The 10,272-nt window shown below is 42.4% G+C and overlaps 1 protein-coding gene across 1 annotated transcript; it reads right to left on the bottom strand.

Moving 5' to 3' along the window:
* Window positions 1-370: 370 nt before the first annotated feature.
* LOC110582804 (taste receptor type 2 member 41) lies at window positions 371-1,323 on the bottom strand. Its single transcript, XM_021692823.1, is given in 2 exon segments — window positions 371-756; window positions 759-1,323. Coding segments are annotated over 2 exon segments (951 nt in total).
* Window positions 1,324-10,272: the final 8,949 nt, after the last annotated feature.

Below are 10,272 nucleotides of genomic sequence, written 5' to 3'. Positions count from 1 at the left end.
GCAACCATTACATCATCCTCAAGAGGGATGCTCCTTCCCCATCCACACCCTAGTTCATTCCCTGGGAGGCTATTGAGATCACATGTACTTTTTCATCAAGACTTCTTAACTGAAAGCTGCCACATAATGGAGGGGACACAAAATAGAGAGTAAACAAAACTTTACATTCTGAATTTCTGGACAATACTGGCTCTCTGAGGACATTTAACAATGTCCCAAGGAAGGAATCTCGTTCAGAGAATCCCCAGATTTGACTTCCCTCCTCTCCTTCCCAAAGGAGGAAGCCCAGAGTAGAATCCAATGGATAGCTGCCTGTGAAGCTATTTCCATGTAAGTGGGCACTGGCTCCATCATTGTCCCTGAGTCTCTTTCAGGGTTCTGGGTGGGACCATGCCACCGAGGCCAGCCAGAAGTCCCTGGCCAACAGAAGTAGCTGACTGCACACCCCTCGAAGCCGGAGGTTGCTGAGGATGAGGATGTAGGGATGGACAGATGTGCACAGGTAGATTAAAATCTGCCATGGCCAGTACCAGTCACTCTCTGAGGAGAAGAAACCCGCAGCATCAATGACCAGGGATGCAAAGGACAGAGCATGAAGAATGAGGAAGGAGATGAGTGACTTCAGAGCTCTGGTATGAGCCTGGCCGCTGTGGTCCTGCGGGCTGTGGGTGCTGCGCTGCATCCTCCCTGTGTGTCGCCTCAGAGAATTAATCAACAGTGCAATTGAGACCAGAAAGACAGAGCAGGGAACTGACAAGTGATAAGTTTCAGGGGCAAGGAAGAGTGAATTTCCAGCCTCCGGCTCCACTGCTTGAAGGTCATGTTCCCAGGAAATTTTCTAATTAAGAATCCTTGATACACAGCATGGTTTCCCCAAAAGAAGAGCAGGGTGACGATGAAAGAGATCAGGAGAGAAGCCATGAGGAGCCAGGGCACTGACCCTGGGAACCTCCACTTCAGCCAGAGGAAGGTGGGGTGGGTGAAGTTGGCAATCTTCATGCAGAAGGGGACACTGAGCCAAGAGCCAAGCCAGAAGGGGGCCGAGTTCAGGAAGTCCCAGTGGAGACCAGTGAGTTGCCGGGCAGGACCTTGGCTGTACTCGTTCAGGTGGAGGAAGTAGTAGAAGTTGTTCACCATTCCAACCCACTGCAGGCAGAAGCGGGAGGCACCCAAGCTAATGAGGATCATGTCGGAGGGAAGCAGCCTCCCACGCCGCATCCTTTCTCTGCTCAGCACCAGCACAATGAAGCCGTTGGCCAGGATTCCCAGGAGACACAGCAGGACAAAGAGCAGCATGAAGAAGGCTGAGAGTGCTGGCTGCATTTTGGCCCCTCCGTCAGCTCTCCGACCCTTGCGTCTTGCTCCCTGGCCTCCTCCCTTCCCCCTCCCACCGTCCCTCTTTTGATCTTTCCTGGGGGTGTGAGAAGACTGCTCATGCTCTATGGCTGAATCACAGTTCACTTAGAAGGCAGATGCTCAGGCTGCTGGGGAAAGGTGAGCTCAGTTCAGGGAGGATGCAAATTTCCCATGGGTTCAGTTACCTCTAGGCCTACCAACTGCCCATCATTTGCCTTCTCTGGTTTTGCCTGCATGCTACCATCATTAGCATCAATGAAGAGGGTTTTTCACTGCGTCTCTGTGACTGAGTTCCATCCTTTTTATTTCCCCTTTGGGCCCTATAAACATACCTCTTCCCAACAGATCATTCTTAAGACATTAAGTGTATGGGCAACAAGTATGTGGAGACACCCATATGGCCAAGAGCTAAGCGAAAGAGTGATGACAGACAAGTCTGTCTCCAGCTGGGCTTCCCTGTTCTGCATCCACCCTCACCTACGAGCAGTCATCCCCTTCGAGGTCAGAAGCCTTGGGGATGAGAGAAAAAGAGGAATCAAGGGGGCGCCTGGGTAGCTTAGTCAGTTAAGCGTCTGACTTTGGTAGAAATGCTCCACATTTCTACGAAACCTCTTCTTAAATCCTTCATGGACCCTGAGGTATAAATGATTGATAATGGTTTAAACTGGTTTTATGTTCCAGTGAGAGAATTCATTTCCTAGTGGTTGTGCGACTGAGGGCTATCTGCTTCTTGCTGCATGTTGGTTGAAGGCTGCCTCAGATCCTGGGGGCCACAGGCAGTCTTTGCCAAGTGGGCTGTTTCAACATGGCACCTTGCTTCATCAAGCCAGCAAAGACAGTCTCTAGACAGAGCTGGCTAGCAAAATGGACTCTTAAATAGCACAGTATAATCACAGAAGTAACATCCCATCACCTTTGCCATATTCTATTGGCTAGAAGCAAGTCACAGGCTGCAGGGACACTCAAAGGGCATGGGTTACAAGAAGGTGCAGATACCAAAGTTGGAGGTCATGGGGAACCATCTTAGAGTCTATCTGCCACACTGAGATACTATAGCTTACAAGGTGTGTGTGCTGTCCTGACCTCCAACACCAACATTAAATCCCTATGAGACCACGTTAAAAAGCAAAAATACTTTCTTGAAAGAAAATATAGTCAAGTTGATCTGTAGTCAGATGTTTTCTATTTAATACTTCAAATTAATCCTTTCTCCACATTTGTTTGGAACTTTTTTTTATGTGTTTCTTTTTGGATTGTGACCTTGTGATGAAAGAAAAATCATTATACAAATAATGTAAAAAAAGTTGTCACTACCACAGTATAAATGTAGAATTATATTAAAATGAAAAATCCACAATAGAAAGAGAAATCTCACTGAAGTTGGGTGAATATGCATTTCTCCCACTCTCAGCTCTATGTTGTTCATACAATTTTTATGCATTCACTCAGCAAATATTTATTGAGCACTTATATACACAGAGTATCTCATCGAGTCACTGGGGATAGAGCAGTGAACCAAAGAGGTGGGATTTCTGCTTCTATAGAACTTGTAGTCCAATGGGAGGTAACTGACAATAAGAACACACACGAACAAGATGCTTTCACGTAGTAATTGGTGCTGTGAAGAAAACAGGCAAGGGAGATTGCCAGAGAATAGTTGGAGAGGGATAAGTTGCTCCTTCAGACCTGTAGGCTGGGGAAGGCATTCTCAGGGACATGGGCTAAGGGGCCCAAGCAAGTAGGAGCCTTTGCCATATATGGCTGGCTGAACTCATAATATTCGCAAGTCATAATTTCATTCATTTTTTATCCACCATTTCTTCTAATTTTACCAAGTGAGGCCTTCTCCTAACAGAGAATAAGGACTCCAGCAGGTCACATGACTACTCACTCTTATCAAATAGATTGTCCCAAGATCACTTTAAGCCACAAAAAACCTCAAAACAGAAACTGGGCATTTCTGTCCAATATATGAATACAAAATAACAAGACGGCTGCACCTTCAACCCCTCTGGGATTGGTTAATGCAGGTAGAGAATGGAAAAGGGGCAGGAAGGGTCTTACCTGGACTAGCACCAAAGCTTTGTACTTTCCAGGCCTGGCAGATGTTGAATGGTGAAGCTCCTTCATGGGGGAAATTTCGGGGCTCTGGAGGTTTCCCACTGGGCTATCTCTCCTGCAATTCCCTTTGATGGGGAGAAAGCATCTCTATTTGGGGTGATCCCTTGAGACTCCTTCCTCAGCCCCTAGATATTTGCCACCAAATTATTGCTGCTGGCATTTCCTCACTCTACTAGACAGTCCTGTTGGTCAAACCTCAAGATACCTGCACACACATGCTCTCTCCCTTGGGGCCCACATCTGTTGCCCTAGCTCTGCCGCCACCGTCCTATATGGCCACATTCTCCTGACTCTGCCCCAAAAGTTAACCAGTCTGTTTGTCTCTCATTATCTTAATCCCCAAAGCATGAGCAAGATCTTAGCTCACTATACCTCCCAACTGAAGCGATAACACAATAAGCTTTGTAAGTGGCCCCATGGAAGGTCTGGAGCACCACCAGGTTTTAAGGTAAGTCCTCCTTGGTGGAAGATGGACTGGGTTTCATTATATAGCTATTCTAAATATGTATTCCCCACAAAAGCCTCTCTTTTTTACTCTCTAACCCTTTCATTTTATCAAAGGGTTTCAGGAGTTATGGAACAGGTTTATGCCCATTTTCTCTGAAAACCTGAATATTGTGAACTGGAAGTTCACTTTGAAATCTCCTATCATTAAATCTTTGTACCTGGTAGAAATTTCAACTTTTACTTGAAGGGCAAAATCAAGAAAGTCATGTTGGTCATGGTAAGAAATTGGGATGTTATCCTAACATAATAGAAAGCCATTAGAGAGTTTTAAACAAGGGAGTAGCATGACCTAATCTATGTTTTTAAACAGATCCTCTGGGCTATGACTTAGAGAATGGAATTGGGGAGGGGCAAGGATAGAGGAGAGCAGTCAGAGGCTACTGCATTAGTCCATGCATAGGGCAGACACGAGCTTGTTCCCAAGTGGGAGCACTGGAGGTGATGAGCAGTGATAAGATGCTGGCATATTTTGAAGGCAGATTCAGTAGGATTTGCCTGATATGGGGATGAGAGAAAAAGAGGAATCAAGGGGGCGCCTGGGTAGCTTAGTCAGTTAAGCGTCTGACTTCAGCTCAGGTCATGATCCCAGGGTCCTGGGATCAAGCCCCACTTCAGGGTCCCCGCTCAACAGGGAGTCTCCTTCTCCCTCTCCCTCTGCCCCTCCCCCCGCCCCGTGCTCTCTCTCACTCTCTCTCTCAAGAAAATAAATTAAAAATCTTAAAAAAAAATAAGAGGAATCAAGGATGGATCCCAAATTTTTGACTGCAGTCACTGGGAGAATTTATGGATCCATCTACTAAGATGAGGAATATGTTTGTGGGAGGAACTCAGTTTTGGTCATGTTAAGTTTGAGACAGCTGTTAGATATCTAAAATGAGACATGAAGGTGACAATTAAAATATAAGTCTGGATCTCAGTAAGGCTGGAGTAACAGGTTTGGGAGTCATCAACACTTATGTGGTATTTAAAGCCATTACATTAGATGAGATCATGTGGGAAAAGAGTGTGGATGGAGGCTGGGAAGAGGCTGGGAGTGAGCTTTGCACCTTCAGTTTTGAGGGGTTGAAAGCCAAAGGATACATACAGCAGAGGAGATTTGGCTGAGACTGATATTCAAGAGGGATTCCATTCTCCAAGTTCATGCTCAGAACAAGAGGAGGAGGAAGCAAATGGTGAGGAGGGTGACACAGGAATGAAAACTATGCTGAAGAGATTCTAGTCCTGCAGGGTGATCTGCCCAGGGGTTGCATGCTGTGTGTTCTGCAGAGATGCCCTCAGGCAGATACTGTCAATGTGTTCTAACTTTGAGAGGCCCTCTGGTCAGAACCGAAGCCAAGCCCAGTAGAATATTAGTGTTGAAACTTGCTTTACCCTCTGACTGCCTCAGTAGAGAAGCTCTATTTATTATTCATCCATTCAACAAAATCTATTCAGCAGGTACTGTCTGTCATGCACTAGGCCAGGCACATAGATATGAAGATAAAGATTGTCTTTTGAGGGAGAAGGACAAGTAGACATATGACAATTCCATTCAATAAATGATAAAATAATAACTAATATTTACTCAGTGCTGCTATGCATACCCATGTACTTCTAAGTGCTTTATATATGTTAATTTTGATACTCATAAAAAATGAGTATCAAAAATGGTGCTGAGACACTAGAAATCCACACATAAAAGAGTGAAATTGGACACCATACAAAAAAATGAACTTAAAGTGGATCATAGGCCAAATGTAAGAGCTAAAACTATAAAACTCTTAGAGGAAAACATAAGAATAAATCTTCATGACCTTGGGTTAGACAAAGCCTTCTTAGGACATCAAAAGCACAAGTGACTAAAGAAAAAATAGGTAAGATAAGTAAAGAAAAAAAAAATTTAATTGGATTAAATCAAAGTTTAAAAACTTTTGTGCTGTGCACCTGGGTGGCTCAGTTGGTTAAGCGACTGCCTTCGGCTCAGGTCATGATCCTGGAGTCCCGGGATTGAGTCCTGCATCAGGCTCCCTGCTCAGCGGGGAATCTGCTTCTCCCTCTGACCCTCCTCCCTCTCATGCTCTCTGTCTCTCATTCTCTCTCTTGCAAATAAATAAAATCTTAAAAAAAAAAAAAAGATTAAAAAAAAATTAAAAACTTTTGTGCTCCCAAGGATACCATCAACAAAGTGAAATAAACAACCACAGAATGGAAGAAAATATTTGCAAATCATATATCTTATAAGGAATTTGCATCTAGAATATATAAAGAACACTTACAACTCAACAATTAAAGGACATGACCCAATTTAAAGTGGGCAAATGATTTGAATAGACATTTCTCCAAAGATTACATACACATGGGCAATAATCACACAAAAGATGTTGCACATTATTAGTTACTATAAAAATGCAAATTAAAGCAAAGACATAGCACCTCACATCCATTAGTGTGGCTAAAACCAAAAAGATAGCAAGTGTTCGGGCGCCTGGTGGCTCAGTTGGTTGGGTGGCTCAGTTGGTTAAGCGACTGCCTTCGGCTCAGGTCATGATCCTGGAGTCCCTGGATCGAGTCCCGCATCCGGCTCCCTGCTCGGCGGGGAGTCTGCTTCTCCCTCTGACCCTCCCCCCCTCATGTGCTCTCTCTCATTCTCTCTCAAATAAATAAATAAAATCTTTAAAAAAAAAAAGATAGCAAGTGTTCAAAAGGATAGAGAGAAATCAAACTCTTCATGCACTGCTGGTGGGATTATGAAAAATGGTGCTGCTGGTTTAGAAAACTGCTTGGGTGCAGCTCCTTACAGTGTTACACACAGTTACCTGTACCCATACTATTCCATGCCCAGGTATACAGATCATCCTCAATTTACAGTGGGGTTGTATCTGGATAAATCCATCGTAAGTGAAAAATATTGCAAGTTGAAAATGCATTTAATATACCTAATCTACCAAACACCATAGCTTAGCCTAGTCTACCTTAAATATGCTCAGAACACTCCAGGTGGGCAAAACCATCTAACACAAAGCCTATTTTATAATAAAGTGTTGACTATCTCGTGTCATTTATTGAACGGTACTGAAAGTGGAAAACAGAATATTTGTGTGGGTATAGAATGGTGTTATTGGTTGTTTACCCTCGTGATCATGTGGCTGACTGGGAGTAGAACTTGCACGTTCTCACCAAAAAAAAAAAAAAAAAAAAAGATTAACTATGTGAGGTGTTGATTAACTTGGTGGAAATCCTTTCCCAGTGTATACATACCAAATCATCTCATTGAACACTTCATATATATTACAACTGTTTGTCAATTATACCACAATAGAGCTGAAAACAAGGCTCGAGTCAATCAAAAAGTAACTATGAATGTAGTGGAGAAATGCAGAACATTTTGCTATGTGATAACTATTGTATTAGTGTTCAAATATGTATATCCATGAGATACACAAACACATGATTTGTGCTTATAAAAGAGAGAGAGAGCCATGAATACTTTTGATGCAGAACAGAAGAGTCATAATAAATATACCTCAAGTGGCAGAGAATCAGCAAATATGATCCTTGGAACAGTTTTAGATAATAAAATTGTCTATAGGGGTTAAAAATAGTAAATATAAAGTCAATATACATGTAAGCATGCTCCTCAGGATATAATGTTATAATGCAGAATAACACTACATGAGAATCTAGGGTAGAACTCACCCATGACTCCCTCTTGGAAGAGAGGAAATGGAATGTTTGAAATGACAATCATTGCAATGTAGATTGCAAAACAATGAACAAGGATATAAAAACACTGCCTGCAATATAATCTTCAGAATCCGTGCCTTTTCAGACTGTCCTGCTGGGTTCTGGAGGGGGAGCACCACTGCGGTGGACTATGGAATGACATCACCAAGTTTATTGTGTCCTGGTTCCATTTAAAATTACTGTAAGAGATTTAAAATAAATTCTTGCTTATTCAGCAAAGTTATTGAATCAAATATTTTTACTCATAAGCTTTATGTTTTTTCGTGTTCTATGCCATACTTTCCACAAAACATTTGAGTGACCTAGAAAAGTGCCATCTGTGAGAACAAAGGATGATTCTTTCCGAGAATTTAACAATTATTTTGTTCATTAATTTTTTAAAGATTTATTTGTTTTAGAGAGACAGAGAGAGAGTTGGGGGAGGGGCAGAAGGAGAGGGAGAGAAATCCCCAAGCAGACTTCTCACTGAGCACAGAGCCCAACACTGGGCTCGATCTCAGGACCCTGAGATCATGACCTGATCCAAAACCAAGAGTAGGACGCTTAACCCAGTGAGCCACCCAGGCGCCCCCATTTTGTTCATTATTGATCATTCTATTGTTCATCCTTTTTCACATATAAACCTCATAGTCTCTTTCAATACTTATTGAAAGGCTTTCTTATGCCTGTCATGGCAGAAAAAGGAAATAATCTTAATACACATTATATATATTATCCTAATTTTGTAAAAAGTTATTTAAATATCTGAAATATTAACATTATTTATTTTTGTGTACGCATATATATAAATGCAATTCTATGTAAGGAAAATGTCCGAAAGGAATAATGAGTGTTAATGAGTGTTAATAATTATCTTTGGATAATGAAAGTCTGAGTGATTATTAAACTTCTTTATAATATTCTGTATTTTCCAAGTTCCTATAATACTCATGTATTATCAAAAAGAACAACAAAAAAGAATATTTAAGTTTTAAAACTAATAAATCATTTGTACGCAGAGTAAGGGAGACCAAGTAACTCTACTTCATCTCCAACATTAAGCTTAGCCTGTAAGACCGTATGATTTGAGACCAGTAAGAATTGATTGCTTTGGCATAGGGCAGGGGAAGGTAGGGCAGAACAGAGCACGATAGAATTAGAGTCAGTGTTCAAGATTCCATGATCACGCAGAGTTATATATTAATCTTCCAAAGACTGACTTACTGCTGCTTTCCTGCAAATCTTCTATATAAATATTAAGCATTTGATTAATTGGTCCAATGAACTCTTTCAGTACATCTGCCCCGCCCCTCCCCCCCTGCATACACGTAACACCACCATCAATACCAGCGCTACCATCTGACCACCACCATCACAACCTGAGGATTTCACCCTTTTCTCCCACCCTGCAGATAAGAAAACTGAGACCCTGGGAAGGTAATTGACTTTCCCAAGGCCACAACATTGATAAAAGGCAGAAAAGAATGAAATCTTAAATTCAGATCTTTACTCCAAGATCCTGCACCATGTCCCCCAGGAGCCCTTATGTCGTTGGGTTAATTCTTAACACCGTCAAAAGTTTCATGCCTTGGAAGCCCTTTAATTTCCAAGATAGAGACCAAAATTGGGATCTTAATACCTTCCACTACCCAAATCTCTGCCAGGAGGAGAGTCTGCGGTAGAACACGGGGCATGAAAGCTGTGTTAGTGTTTGGTCCTCACTTGTAACCTTGGAAATCAGTGATTAGGTGGACAATCAGCTGTGATTAGGACTCTTGACAGGCTTATTACAAATTCCCAGGTTCTGACTCCACAGGATTTCCTAAATTCATGGAAATCATTCACAAATTTCGAGTCAGAGAAAAGAAAAGAACCTTCTTGAAGTTTTGGTGATTTCATTTCTTGGGGCTGGGTTAGCAGTTACCACAAGACCAGGCCGTTGAGGAGAAACTAGAATGAAATCCACACTAGCCCATAAAGTATGATGCTGTCAAAAGCAAGCACAAGGCCAAAATAGACCAGTATTGTGAGTCAAAGACAGCAACTGCAGGGCTAGAACAAACTGGATAAAATAGGCCGGCAGAGTCCTCCGTGCAAAATCAATTCACTTTCCGGATGTCTCTACAAGACAGAACCAATGCCGAAGTTGGAGTCCAAAGTTTAAATGAAGCAAAGAAATGTGAATAGATAGCATAGTTAGGCAGAGGAAAACATATCAAGGTTTAATCTAGTTTTTACCCAAGGAACTAAGCTATTGAATTTAGGGCAGAGACTGACCGCCTTGAATTCTGTGCTTTTAAAGCCTTTCTTGATGTGAGAGAACAAGAGTTTCCGGACTGTGCGCTCCAGAGGGGAGCGAGGCTCCATCGTTCAGTGCCTATGCCTGCCACTGCCTCTGGGGAAACTCTAGGGTTCTGAGGTGTTGTTCCATACAGCAACTGCTGAGCTGTTCCCCATACCTGAAGGATGTCACATTCTTTATAGCAAAGATACTCTGCAGTGTGTCTCTTTCACTGCTCTAGTAAAAAGAAAGAAAGGAAGGAAGGAAGGAAGGAAGGAAGGAAGGAAGGAAGGAAGGAAGGAAGA

The sequence above is a fragment of the Neomonachus schauinslandi genome, chromosome 12, assembly GCF_002201575.2.
Source record: "Neomonachus schauinslandi chromosome 12, ASM220157v2, whole genome shotgun sequence".
Lineage (NCBI taxonomy): Eukaryota > Metazoa > Chordata > Mammalia > Carnivora > Phocidae > Neomonachus > Neomonachus schauinslandi.
This window is presented reverse-complemented; position numbering and strand designations above follow the sequence as displayed.